At 47.8% G+C, this 14,295-nt stretch overlaps 1 protein-coding gene across 2 annotated transcripts in view; it reads right to left on the reverse strand.

The window, feature by feature from the left end:
- Window positions 1-229: 229 nt before the first annotated feature.
- The window catches only part of PNPT1 (polyribonucleotide nucleotidyltransferase 1), a 155,078-nt gene continuing 141,012 nt past the window's right edge, over window positions 230-14,295 (reverse strand). For both annotated transcript variants that reach the window (XM_073576654.1, XM_073576653.1), the window contains exons 25-28: window positions 14,239-14,294; window positions 13,516-13,594; window positions 11,231-11,278; window positions 230-497 (exon numbers count right to left, since the gene is read on the reverse strand). In XM_073576654.1, coding sequence (XP_073432755.1) covers window positions 351-497; window positions 11,231-11,278; window positions 13,516-13,594; window positions 14,239-14,294 — 330 coding nt within the window. In that variant the 3' untranslated portion in view covers window positions 230-350. The remainder of the gene's footprint in view (window positions 498-11,230; window positions 11,279-13,515; window positions 13,595-14,238; window position 14,295) is intronic.

Raw genomic sequence — 14,295 nt, forward strand, 5'->3', positions numbered from 1 at the left:
TTTGTATCTGTAGGTTTCTTGTTCCCGAAGGGCGGATCCCCTCTCTCGTTGTGCTGTCATGGGAGTCCGAATAAAGAATTATTCCCCTAATATGGAGCAAATAGCATCCAATTCATAGATTTTTTGCTTTCCTTTGAACTAACAAGTTATGATAATAGGATGGACCAGTATTTTTTTTTCAACTCTTCCATACAAAAGAGAGAAATACTACACCAAAGCCAGACTGGTGTAAGAAATTAATTACAGGCCATTTAATGAGATTGTTATCAAATACATTTTAATCAGGTATTTAAAATAAGTTATGTACAGAATATACAGACAAGGAGGGCGAGAAGTTATTTAGGGCACATCTATGGCGACGTTGTAGAGTTGGCACCGCTCATTGTAATGCTGTTCTTGTCGGTCAGGGTTCTGGTCACTGTGCTCGCAGGCGCCTGCAGAACTTTTCTAGACAGCCTCATTCTACCATCAGTTGGATCACGGCCAAAGTATTTTACCTACGATAAAACAAACCATGCTGAAGATTTTCTGTAAAACAAAACATTCTTTCTTCATGGTTTTTAGGATTTCTTTACGGAAATGTACAAATATATATGCTTGCTTTTTGCTATTTAGTTTGATATATTAAAGATGGGAGAACAGCTTCATGGCTGTTGGATAGTGCTTGTAAATGTACTGCTCATTCAAATTTTTGGTAGTTTTTGAAAAATTAACACTAACTTTTTATAGCATGTTGCCTAGGAGACCGACCAACGATGTCAGACTCTCTCCGTTTGATGTGGGCTTCGGCGCTGAGCCCACATCTCTTCCGGCACGTCAGCTGTTTTACAGCTGATATATGCCTCTAACAGCCATGGGTGGAATCGTGATCCACCCGCAGCTGTTAACTAGTTAAATGCCGGTGTCAAACTGACACGCTTCCAGCAAGCGTGCTGGAAATCCCGTCCATCGGCGCCCGTGTCACTTGACCGTGGGTCGCCAATGGGTTGGCATGACAACCAGAGGTCTCCAGCAGAACTCTATGGTTGAAACTGCCGGATTTCTATGAGGGATTTTTGGTACTTAACGTAAAATCTCTTTCTTGGAGCCTTCATTGGGGGACACAGGTAACCATGGGTGTATGCTGCTGTTGCTAGGAGGCTGACAATGCAAAAAAGGAAAAAAAAAACAAAAAACAAAAACAAAAAAACCCCACTATCTCCTCCTCAGCAGTATACACCCACCGACAGGCACAAGGCAACTCAGTTGGTGTTAAAGCAGTAGGAGAAGCAACAGAAACTCAACATATGTACCAACCCAAAATAACGGCACATCGGCCAACACGGTACAACATTAAGGGAGGGTGCCGTGTCCCCCAATGATGGCTCCAAGAAAGATTTTACGGTAAGTACCAAAAATCCATCTTTCTTTCTCGCTTCATTGGGGGACACAGGTAACCATGTGACGTACAAAAGCAGTCCCAAGGAGTGAGAAAATGAAAAGGTATGTAGAGAGTAAAGAACTTAGGTCGGCTGGTGGGAAACCGCCGCCTGCAGTATCTTCCTACCTAGGCCTGCATCAGCAGAGGCGTGGGTATTAACCTTGTAAAACCTCATGAAGGTGTGTAAGGACGACCAGGTTGCAGCTTTGCAGATCTGCAAAGCCGAAGCTTTGTGACGAACAGCCCAGGAAGCTCCCACAGCCCGGGTGGAGTGAGCCCTCACTCCCGGAGGAGGCTGTTTGTCCTGAACGCGGTATGCTTCCAAAATCGCTGAACGAATCCAAATGAGCAATGGTGGATTTAAAAGCAGGGAGACCCTTTCGACGACCTTCAGAGACAACAAACAGGGAATCGAACTGACGAAAACAAGCAGTACTAGAAAGGTAGACTTGAATAGTCCTGAACAAGTCCAACTTGTGGAGGGATAACTCCAAAGGATGAACTGAAGAAGGACACAGAAGGAAGGACGATGTCCTCGTTGATGTGGAATGCAGAAACTACCTTGGGCAGAAAAGAAGGAACAGGTCGGAGGAACACTTTATCCTGGTGCAGGATCAGAAAAGGAGAACGGCAGGACAATGCTGCTAGTTCGGAGACCCTCCTAGCAGACATGATGGCGACTAGGAAGGTCACTTTCCATGAAAGGAGAGAGAAAGCGATATCCTGAATTGGCTCAAAAGGCGCACGCTTTTAGGGCATCAAAGACAAGATTGAAATCCCATGGATTAACCGGAGGATGTTAAGGAGGCGCCAGGTGAGCGACGCCCTTAAGAAAAGTCTTCACCTGGGAAAGGGAAGCGAGATCCCTCTGGAAGAGGACAGACAGAGCGGACACCTAACCCTTTATGGTACTGAGCGATAGGCCCGAGTCGAGGCCCTTTTTGAGAAAGCCAAGGCCAGGGAGAAGGGAAAGAGACATAGGAAACAAACTGTTTCCCTCACACCAGCGGAAAAAGGCCTTCCAACATACAGTGCTGTGCAAATTAATTGGGACAAAGCATTTTTTTTTCTTTTTTTAAGTAAAATCATAAGTTGGTTACCAGTCAGTGATTCAAACCAGTTTTAACAGGTGTGAGTGCCTGTTCAAAGCAGTTAAAACTGGTTTGAATCACTGACTGTTAACCAGCTAACGATTTTACTTAAAAAAATGCTTTGTCCCAATTAATTTGCACAGCAATGTATGTAGTAGATGCGCGAGGATGCTGATTTTCTTGCCATAATCATGGTCTGGATGACCTTGTGAGAAAACCCTGCGTGCTTCAGGACTGCGGCCTCAACGGCCATGCCGTTAAACTCAGACTGAGAACACGGGTGGAAGAGGGGGCCTTGTGAGAGAAGACCTGGACGGTCTGGAAGCCTCCAGGGGACGTCCATGAGAATGTCCACCAGCTCCGCATACCAGGCCCATCTTAGCCAATCTGGAGCTATTAACAGAATGGGGATCCCTTCTGCTTTTATCTTTTTTACGACTCTCGGAATCAGGGGGGAGAGGTGGAAAAAGATAGGGCAGCTGAAACTGGGACCATGTAATCACTAGTGAGTCGCAACCGATGGCCATCGGGTCCCGGGACCTGGCTACGTACTGAGGAACCTTGTGGTTCATTCGAGAAGTCATTAGGTCGACATCCGGAAATCCCCACCTCTGACAAATTTGGTTGAAAAAGGCGGGTTGAGAGACCACTCGTCTGATGCGGGCCAGACGACTCAGAAAATCAGCTTCCCAATTTTCTACCCCTGTAATGTGAATGGCTGATATGGCGGGGACATGGTGTTCCGCCCAATGCAGAATCTTAGCCACCTCTGCCATAACCTGCTTGCTGCGAGTCCAGCCTGGTGGTTTATGTAAGCCAAGCCACATCCGACTGAACGTTTGCCTCCGAGGAGGGGGGATGGGTAGAGGGGCATCCTGGGTGCTGCAGAGGGGCCTGGTGAACTAGATGAAGCAATAGACAGAGTCCGCTTCCAAGATCTTCTTCCTTATCTGTCCCTGTGAAGGTCATGGTCACGTGTGTGCGAATCACCGTGGGAGGCATTCGGAGCACTAGTGGCCGCAGATAGATATGGCAGACGTTCCAGGACCTGTACCAGGGACTGGGATATTTTAGTCAGGTCAGAAACCGACTGAGACATAGCAACAGCCCACTCTGGAGGTAGGGGTGTGCTCTCATCCCGAGCGTTAGAGTGCTCCTGAGGGCTAGACATGGTGGAAGGACTGCAGGACGGACAGAAGGGAAACGGCTGACCTGAAGGCCACTCTCTCTTACAGTGGGCGCAAGCATAATTAATCACCATAGGTTTGGGACCAGAAGCCCTTGCAGGGTTGGGCATAAGTAGAGACTTTGTTAAACTGCAGCAGGATGCTATGCAGGGAAGGGGATACTGCCGAAGAGTGCTATATACTAGTAAGGTGGCCAGGGAGAGGGAGAGGGCAGAGCCTACTAGATACCAGCCGCAGAGTGCAGGTTAGTTGTGTCCCCCGGATCAGAGTCCGTAGTGAGATGAGGATGGAGGTTCACGGAGGACGCTGCAGGAGCTCGGTTTCCAAGATGGATGCTGGCCACGTGACGAGCTGATGCGAGCGGTGGGCGGGGCTATCGTGCAGAGCAGCCACAGCTTGCGAAATGAAAGCACGCCTGTGATTGGATGGTCGGCCAGGGCGCGCAGAGCGGGGAGCGTGCCCAGCCCATGAAAATGAAAGCTGCGGGCTGATAGGCTGACACGCCGGAGCACACCCCTACCTCCGGAGTGGGCTGTTGCCGGAGGGGGCGTGTCCAGCACGGAGAATGGCCTGAACGCCGGCTCCGGGACTAAGCGCGCAGATAGGGGGGCATGTCTGGCAATGAAAAAAAAAGCGGTGAGCTGATAGGCTGGCACACCAGAGGGGGCGTGTCCAGCACTGAGAATGGCTGGGGCATACGTGCCGGGACTAAGCGCGCTGAGCGGGGGCGTGTCCAGGAGATGAGAGGTGCGGGCTAATGGACTGGCATGCCGGGGGGAGAGCATGCCCATCACGGAGAATGGCCGGAGTGCTAGGGGAAAGCCTGCAAGATGTCGGGGGAATGCGCGCTCAGAAAAAAAAGGCGCAAATTTTAAATGCAAGTCCTATGAGGGAAAGTGGACGGGCTGCAAGGGCTTATATGCTGCTATGAAGGGAGCCATGCGCTGCTGCAGGGAGACAGATGGGGGACATACATACCTTGCCATGTGTCTCCGGCTCCTCTTCAGAGATGAGGATCGCATCAGGAGCCCTCGGAAGAGAGAGGGTCCTGGGAACGAAGATCCTCCTTCCTGCGTCGTCTTCGGACAGTGCAGAAGACGGCATCAATCCCTTGCTAGAAGGGGGGAGGCCACCACTGGTGACCACTGTCTTCCTCTCAGCCCTCTCCAAGGAGAGAGGGTTGAGGAGGGGAAAAGGCAAGGACTGGCCACAGAGAGTCACCCTGAAACACCCATAAGGGTGACAGGGGACAAAGTCCTGCCTGTGGGTCCGTGAGTGGGCGAATAAATGTAGGAAAACAGGGTGAGAAGTTGCACCCTGTTAACCTAAGTGATGAATCTGAAAAACAAAAGGGAAAAGATTAAAAACACACACAAAGAACCTGTAAAAGAAACAATGCGGATCTGGTGGTTAGATCCAGGTCCGCCTCCTACAGACACTAAGAAAAAACTGAGTTGCCTTGTGCCTGTTGGTGGGTGTATACTGCTGAGGAGGAGCTAGTTTTTTCCTTTTTTGCATAGTGTCAGCCTCCTAGCGACAGCAGCATACAACCATCATTAGCTGTGTCCCCCAATGAAGAAAGAAAAAAAATATTTAAAAAATAAAAAATCAAATCACCCCCCATCACCCCAATCAAAATTAAAAAAAAAAAAAAATCAAAGAAACAAATATTTGGTATCTCCACGTTCAGAATTGCCCGATCAATATATAAAAGAAAAACCTGATTGCTAAATGGCGTAACGAGAAGAAAAGTCAAAACCCCAGAATTATGTTTGCAGGTCACCGCAACATGGCATTAAAACGCAACAACAGGTGATCAAAATATCGGATCTGCACCAAAATGGTGTCAAATGGTATAATTAAAAATGACAGCTCGGCACGGAAAAAATTTAGCCCTCACCCAACCCAAGAAAATGGAGACACTATGGGTATCGGAAAATGGCACAATTTTTTTTTTAAACAAACTTTGCAATTTCTTTCACCACCTAAAAAGAGCCTAGACATGTTTGGTGTTTATGAACTTGTAATGACCAGGAGAATCATAATGGTAGGTCAGTTTTAGCATTTCGAGAACATTTTTAACTATATATGATCTTTTAATATATTGAAATAAACTTTTTGTTTTACCTATGGATCTCTTCTTTTCTCAGATGGATTGACATCCGTGTTGTTGATGTACATTTAGTGAACATGGTAAAAAAAAAGATTGCACTTTTTTTTGCAATTTCACCACACTTGGAACTTTTCTCCCGTTTTCCAGTGCACAGTATGTTTAAAAGAAAAAAAAAGGTGTTGTTCAAAAGTAAAACTCGTCCCACAAAAAACAAGCCCTCACATGGCCATATTGACCAGAAAACCACCATGGTTTCTTACCGGTAGCCGTTTTTTCCGGAACCCATGACAGCACACCTGATAGAGGGATCTGCCCCGCCAGGACAGGAACCTACTGAGATATAAGGGGCGGCACCTCTCCCCCACTTCAGTTGGGTTACAGAGCTCTGAGAGGACTTCCCGGTTAGTACTTGTTAATCCAACACCACATCACACAAAAGCATCCTACTAAACGTGCACACCCATACGGTGAAAAGGGGGGGGGGATATACGGGTGCTGTCATGGGTTCCGGAAAAACCGGCTACCGGTAAGTAACCATGGTGGTTTTCCCTTCACCCATGACAGCACACCTGAGACACTTTTGGAGACTTCGAAACACCTTAGGGAGGGACCACCACTTGCAGCACCCTTATACCAAAGGTTAAGTCAGCAGAGGAGGATAGATTTAATCATCTATAGTGCTTAAAGAAGGTGGAAGGTGAGGCCCAGGTAGCAGCCTTACAAATCTGTTCAATCGATACCTCTGCTTTTTCAGCCCAGGAGGTCGCCACGGCTATGGTGGAGTGAGCCTTAATGCAGTCAGGAATCGGGATACCACTAGCTGAGTAGGCTACACTAATGGCCTCCCTAATCCATCTAACAATAGTCCCTTTTGAAACCCCATAGCCTTTCCTGGCACCCCAAAAAGTTACGAATAGGGACTGGGACCTCCTCCATTGGCTAGTGACAGATATGTATTCTAGCAGGGCTCTCTTAACATCCAAACTATGGAACTTTTCTTCCCCTGGATTCTTTGGATTATCGCAGAAGGATGGATAGATAATCTCTTGACCCCGATGGAAATCTGATGCTACCTTAGGCAGATAAGAGGGGTCTGTTCTTAGCACCACCCTGTCCTGAAAAACTTGTGTGTAGGGTGGATTCACTGAGAGCCTGCAGGTCGCTTATTCTACGGGCTGATGTAAGGGCCACTAAAATGATGGTTTTTAGGGTCAGAAATTTTATGGGAAGCTGATGTAAGGGCTCATATGGTTCCTTTGTAAGGGCCTCTATTACTAGGTTTAAATCCCAGTGAGCTATCCTGGGTATTGGAATAGGCTTAGCCCTATGACAGGCTTTGATGAATCTGGCTATCCATCTATTCGCTGCCAAGTTGCAGTTATAGAGTGCCCCTAATGCAGATACCTGAACCTTAAGCGTATTTACCACTAACCCCAGCTGTAATCCTGTTTGTAAAAACTCCAAGTTGGCACTAATCAGGGGTTCTTGTTCTAACGGCTTACCTAAGAACTGTAGGAATTTATTCCATGTTCTGCCGTAGATATTAGTCATCACCGGTTTCCTACTTTTAAGCAGGGCGGTCACCAACCTAGGAGAGAAACTTCAACCCCTTAAAAGCAACCTTTCAAATTCCACGCCGCCAGATGGAATCCCTTGACTTGTGCGTGGAATATCGGGCCCTGAGCTAGAAGGTCCGGGATTTCTGGCAGAACCCATGGATCGGAGAGGGACATTTTCCGCAGTAGAGCAAACCAGGGCCTTTTTGGCCAAAATGGGGCTATCAGAATTACTCTGGCTTGATCATTCCTGATCTTCTTGACCACTGTTGGGATCAGAGCGACTGGGGGGGGACGCATAGGCCAGCTTGAAGTCCCACTGAATGTGCAAAGAGTCCACTGCCCATGGATTTTCCCTCGGGTTTAGAGAGCAAAACTTTTGTGTTTGCTTGTTGGCAAATAGGTCTATTACTGGTTCCCCCCAAAGCTGCGTTATTTTTTGAAAAACGGACCGATTTAGGACCCATTCTCCTTGCCTCAGAGTATTGCGGCTCAGGAAATCAGCCTCTATGTTTTCTGCCCCTTTTATGTGTAAAGCTGTTGAGTGTAAGTGTTGCTCCGCCTTGCCCAGGATGACATCTGCTGCTTTCATTAGGGAGTGTGATCTTGTCCCCCCTTGGTGGTTGATGTATGCCACCGTTACTTTGTTGTTCGACATGATGCGGACATTGCGGCCCCTGAGTAGGGGAAAAAAGTGAAAGCTCCAGACCTCCTTCTAAACGCCCTTTTAGCGATCTTTGTGCTGCTAGTATCTCCCACTGGAGTTGACGAATTAGGTTCAGGATCTCCGCTTCCAAGGCCAACTGTTCTTCGGCCGCTTTTCTGATAGGGGTAACCACGAACACGGCTTTCGGCTGGTGAACAAAGCGGATTTTCAGGCCTTCTCTTAAGACGCTTAGGATCCAGGTATTGGAGGAGATCTTTTCCCAGGCCTGGGAAAAGAGTGTCAATCTCCCCCCTACTGGAATACTGGCGTCTTTGTGGTGATTTTTTTTTTGAGGTGGAGGTACCCCCACCAAACATAAATCCCGACTCTTTTTTTCTTTTGTCCTCCCATCTCCTTCTGTTGACCAGAGGACTCCCCCTATTGAATCTTCCGCCCCTCTGAAAGGGCTGTCTTCTCTGCTCTGTCGGGAACCTAGGGAAGCCTTTTTTCCTGTCGCTTGCCTTTTCCAGGATATTATCTAGGTTCTTCCCGAATAGGAACCGACCATCACAGGGGAGGGAGCACAGTTTAGCTTTAGACTGCAGGTCTCCTGGACAGCCTTTAAGCCAAAGTGCTCGTCTAGCAGCATTTGATAATCCTGCTGCCCTAGCCGACAACCTCATGGAATCCGCCGAGGTGTCTGCTAAAAAAAGCTGTTGCCCCATGCAAGAGATACATATCCACCAATATCTTCTCTCTTGGAACCCTTGATGCTAGCCTTTCTTCCAACTGCTGCAGCCAGACCATCAGGGAGCGTGCCATGCAGGTGCCTGCTATTGCCGGCTTTAATCCTCCCACTGTCGCTTCCCATGCATGCCTCAGATATGAGTCCGCTTTCTTGTCTAGCGGGTCCCTAAGAACCCCTGAATCTTCCAGGGGCAGGGCCTTTATCTTAGAAGACCTGGATACTGCTGCGTCTATTTTTGGGACCTTGTCCCATATTTCCGCATCATTGTGCTCAAAGGGGTATCGCCTCTTAGAGGTGGAGGGAAGAGCCCCTGATTTTTCTGGTTTCCTCCACTCTCTCTCAATAAGCGCCTGGATCTTTTCGTTCACTGGAAAGGTCCGTTTTTTTCTCTCTTGGAGCGCCTCAAACATAACGTCTTCTAGGGTTTTTGTCGTTTTCTCTTCCTGTAGGCCCATCGTTGTTCTAATGGCCTTTAGGAGAGCATCTGTGTCTTCCACCGGAAAACATGGCTTACCCCCTGTGTCGCTGTCTGAGGAGTCAGAGGAGGATGACTGTTCTGATTGAGACGAGGCCGAAGAGGAATCTGAGGGAGAGCTAGGGGGATTCTTCCTACCTTTCCTCCCTTTTTTCTATAGGGTCTTAATTGAACCCTCCATTTCTGATCTAAGGGCCGATATCAGGCGCCTTCTTCCGCCATAGTTCGCTGAATACAACTGGCGCAGAGTTCTTTCTGCCAGTCTCTCGCTAGGGCTGTCTTACATATAGCACAGTCCCTATTATTCTTCTTGCTTCCTGCTTTTTTGGGCCTTTCCTATGGGGTCAAACATACACAGAGAAACCCAATTAACAAATGCTAGCATTCACGAAGATCACTCACCACCCGAAATCAAGGGTACCGGACTAGGAGGCTGCGTCGGTGCACGTGAGCTGTGCTCTCTGGATCTCGAGGATTCTCCCGACCTGCGGCTGGGGCGGCGGCTGCTGCTTGAGCGGCTTCCATGATTGCGGCTGGAGGGCTGTGAGGGCGGCAGAGACAAGGACCTCTCCTGCTCTGACTCCATACTTGCATCGTCTGCCCCGCCGCTGCTCCTCATTTAAATATGCCTCTATCCTGGTGAGTGCCTCCGTTCTGCTGGCTCCCCTCCCCCTGCGACCGCCGGCCGACCGCTTCAGAAAGCCGGCGTCGCACCCGGTGCCATGTCACCGTCGCCTAGTGCTGACGTCAGCCGGCACGTACACAATCCTTTGCGCCACCGACGTCAGCGGCCGGAAGGCGCCTGCGTCTCTCCCCTGTCAGACGCCTCGGGGATTTAGATGCGGTCGCGCGAGGGGAGGGCGGCGCGGTGGGGGCTTCCAGGAGCCACCGGGGATCCCACCTGCGCCCACACTAACCCGGAGCCCCGGGGACTGTGCCTCCAGCACACGACGGCTGGCGCTACAGGTAAGATACCTGTTCTTCCCGCGCCGGGGCTGGGTCCTTTTTTTTTTTTTCTCTTCTTTCCTTCGCCCATGACAGGCACCGTCCGACAGTGGGATTCCTTCCAGGACAGGAACCCAACTGAAGCAGGGGAGAGGTGCCGCCCCTTATATCTCAGTAGGTTCCTGTCCTGGCGGGGCGGATCCCTCTCTCAGGTGTGCTGTCATGGGTGAAGGGAAAATAAAAAGTTATGGCTCCGGGTAGAAGGGGAACAAAAACCGAAAACACAAGAAATAAAATACGTCCGGGGGTTAAGTATGTAAGGGCCCCGTTACACATAGCGATGCACCAGCGATCCCGACAACGATATGACCTGGTCAGGATCGCTGGTGAGCTGTCAAACAGGCAGACTCACCAGAGATCAGGACCAGCGAGGCCACGGGTAACTAAGCGTGTGCGTCGCTTAGTTACCCGCTGTGTACCCTGGATACCAGCGTGCTCGCGCTGGGAGCTGGTATACTATGTAAACAGCACGGCGCTTAGTTACCCGTTTACCTTGGATACCAGCTCCCAGCGCGAGCACGCTGTTATCCAGGGTACACAGCGGGTAACTAAGCGACGCGCGCGCTTAGTTACCAGCTGTTTACATTGGATACTAGCTCCCAGTGTCTGCTTACAGCGCTGGGAGCTTGCTGATCGATGGTCTCCCGCTACCACACGCAACGATGCGTGCTGGCCAGCGGGAGACCAACAATCAAGAAAAGGCCCAGGACATTCCTGCACGATCAGCGATACCCGGCGGGGGGGGGGGGGCCTTCGCTGATAGGTGTCACACACAGCGAGATCGCTGCTGAGGGCACTGTTGCATCACAAAACTTGTGACTCAGCAGCGATCTCGCTTAGTGTGACGGGGGCTTTAAGACATGCACTGTTTACTCCACATACACTGACATGGAAGTGCTTAAGACCGATAATTGTAAAATTCCAGGCTATTTAGTGATAGTGTTGTTATAGCATGTCTTAAAAGCATAAAAAAACTTTAACATAAATACCTGGATCTCTTGACCAATCTCAAAACCCAATGCACTAGGATGCTGTATCTGAAAACAGTTAGAATAAACAGTCGTCATTAAACTCATTAGGACAGGAAGCTCACATGTATAATAAAACAATTGTATTCATGAAATGTCGTATTCACATTTTTTAAATTCTTAAAGGCAGTTTGTCTCCCCAAAAATGGAATTTTAACTACTTATACAGTGCTGTAGGGATCATAATCCTTATAAAAATAATACCTGCAGAATAGACCTCAGCAATTTAGATTTTTTTTTAAAGTTGGATTTCCTTTGCAAATAACGGCTCCTTGGTGCACCCTTGGCATGGGGTTCCACTCGCTGCACCATTCTGTCCCCTCCAATCAGGTGTTGCGCACCCCCTTAGCTTGATTGACAGCACTCGTTTGTCAAGAGCAAGGGCTACTTGAATGGAATCCCCAGCCCTGTACGTGCACAATTACACTACAGGATCCCAGTGAGCACGTGCAGAAAACGTTAGCGAGGGGGCACTCATCCTTCTCTCTTGTTTGCAATGGCCGCCTGCTATTGGTAATTTACTGTGTTCAGCGAATGGGCACCATAGATGGGAGAAAAAAAAAACAAAACACAAAGAATGCCCACACTGATTGTGTGCATGCGCCCGTTTGGCTCCTGCAGTGTCAGTGGGGATGTCCAGTGCTGGTGACTCAATTCAGGCAGCATTAAGACTCTGGAAAAATAAGCCCTGTCACTTAAAGTAAGGGGAGGGGTGCACAGCATTCTGATAGAGGGCACGGAATAATGCACTGGGACCTTGGTCGCGCAGTGTGCATCCAGGAGCCCTGATTTATAGTTTTTCAGAAAAACTAAAGAAGTGAAACCTACCTATATTCCAGATATGAATTTTATAGGGGATAAGTCCATTATATGACTATAAGTAGTTTAAAAAGAAACTAATCAGAAAATTACCTATTGATTAAATAACATTTTTTTGTGTTAAATATATTATTCTAAAATTTTGGTGTTTTTTTTGCACATTACAATTTGCATTAAAAATTAGATATCTTGCAGTTTTCACACTGGCTTTTTTTTGACACTTGATTTATTTTGCTTCATAAACAATACATGCACCATAATGGTCAGACCTTGACCCTTTCTTTCTATAAGTATCTAATGAGCGTGTAGAAAGGTCACTGTGGATGGAGGAGGAGAAGGGGCAGCTGTGACATCACCTATCGGGATTGGTGGATACGGTGTCATGCTCGCTTGTTATCTGAGTATATTGGACGTGCTGGAATAATATATTCGAGTCTCTGCGGTTGCATTTTTTAAAGCTGTTAGACAGCAATTCGGACAGCCACATAACATGCAGTCGCAGGGACTCCAACATATTATTCGAACATGTCCAAAATACTCAGATAACGCCACAGCATGACACAGTGACACAGTATCCACCAATCCCAAAAGGTGATGTCACAGCTGCCCCTCCTTCCCCTCCATTCACAATGACCTTTCTACACGCTCATTTGATACTTATAGAAAAGAAAGGGTCGAGGTTTGACCACTATGGTACATGTATTGTTTCCTGAAACAAATTAAATCAAGTGTCTAAAAAAAAAAAAAAAAAAAAAAGGCCAAACATGTGGTATTATTCGAGCACACCCAAGATACTTATATAAAGCCAGAGCTCATCACTACATACTATACTAGTTTAAGCATTGCAATGTATTTTCTGCTTTATTTTGTCTGCTAGAAGATGATTTCAGGGTCATTACTTAAAGTGTTCATGCATTAGTCTTAAGGGCCCTTTACATATAGCGATATCGCTAAAGCATCACCGATTTTGTGACGCAGCAGTGATATCACTAGCGGTATCGCTACATGTGATACTCACCTCCGACCGGCTCCCCCGCTGGCTATCGTTGATCGCGCGAGATCGGTTTGGTCCATTTCTCGTCGTCTGCTTCCTGCTGGCGCCAACGAGCGAGCCAGGGACGCAGGCGGAAGACGGTCACCCTCGCCGCGTCAGACAGGTGAGTACGATCGCTGCTGCATTGCTGGTGAGATCTGCCTGTATGGCAGCTCACTAGCGACCACTTAGCAATGCACCAGCGATCCTGACCGGGTCATATCATGGTCGGGATCGCTGGTGCATCGCTAAATGTAACGGGGCCTTTAGGCTGCTGCAATTTACAACGTATCAGATACTTGTGAATAACGTCCAATTTACCTGCAGATCACCAGCAAGTATGCAAGTTCTTATGTAAAAGTAATCTCATTGTTTTGTTAAAGATTTCACTTACTTTTCGATGATCAAGCTGTGAATTATGAAGCAACACTGGAGTCATATTTGGGTACAGTTTTACCATCACACCAATATCCCTGAAAATCAAATATGATAGAATAATTTTAAATTTGGCATGTGATGAACAGAACAAACCAGAAGATGCGTCTTCTGATGCGTCAATGAAAACGAGTCTTGCAATCATTGGCTCTTAAGCTCCAATATTCCATCACATTCTAATCTGGGGGACTCGAAACTCAGGGATCCCAAATAATCCTGAGAATGAAGGGACACAACAGCACTGGCATAGCACCAAGACCTCCTAAGTTTTTCTGTGCATTGAAATGCAACTTGCCTTCATTCATGTTTTCCCTGACTGTCAATAGATGGCCTAAGTTTAGTCTAGACCAGCGGTTCCCAAATTCCAGTCTTCGCGGACCCAAAAAAGGTCATGTTTTCAGGATTTCCATAGTGTTACACGTGAGAATTCCTGATGCCTTGATGATACTTCCATCACCTGTGAAATACTAAGGAAATCCTGAAAACATGACCTGTTGGGGTCCGCGAGGACTGGAGTTTGGGAACCACTGGTCTAGACCATTACTATATTATTAGTAGGGTGATGGAGCCCCTTTACTGCTGTACCCACATATATAAAGCTTAGCTCTGCCTTCATCCTATCCAAGTGAACAGCATGCCGTTGTGCTGCACATACAACCAAAAGACCACCACCCCACCTTACCTGATTTCTGTAATAGTGGCTGTATATATGGCACCAAACTCCAGCTGAAAATCTTGC

The sequence above is a fragment of the Dendrobates tinctorius genome, unplaced genomic scaffold (assembly GCF_039654945.1).
Source record: "Dendrobates tinctorius isolate UK_male_01 unplaced genomic scaffold, ASM3965494v1 ptg000050l, whole genome shotgun sequence".
NCBI classification, from domain to species: domain Eukaryota; kingdom Metazoa; phylum Chordata; class Amphibia; order Anura; family Dendrobatidae; genus Dendrobates; species Dendrobates tinctorius.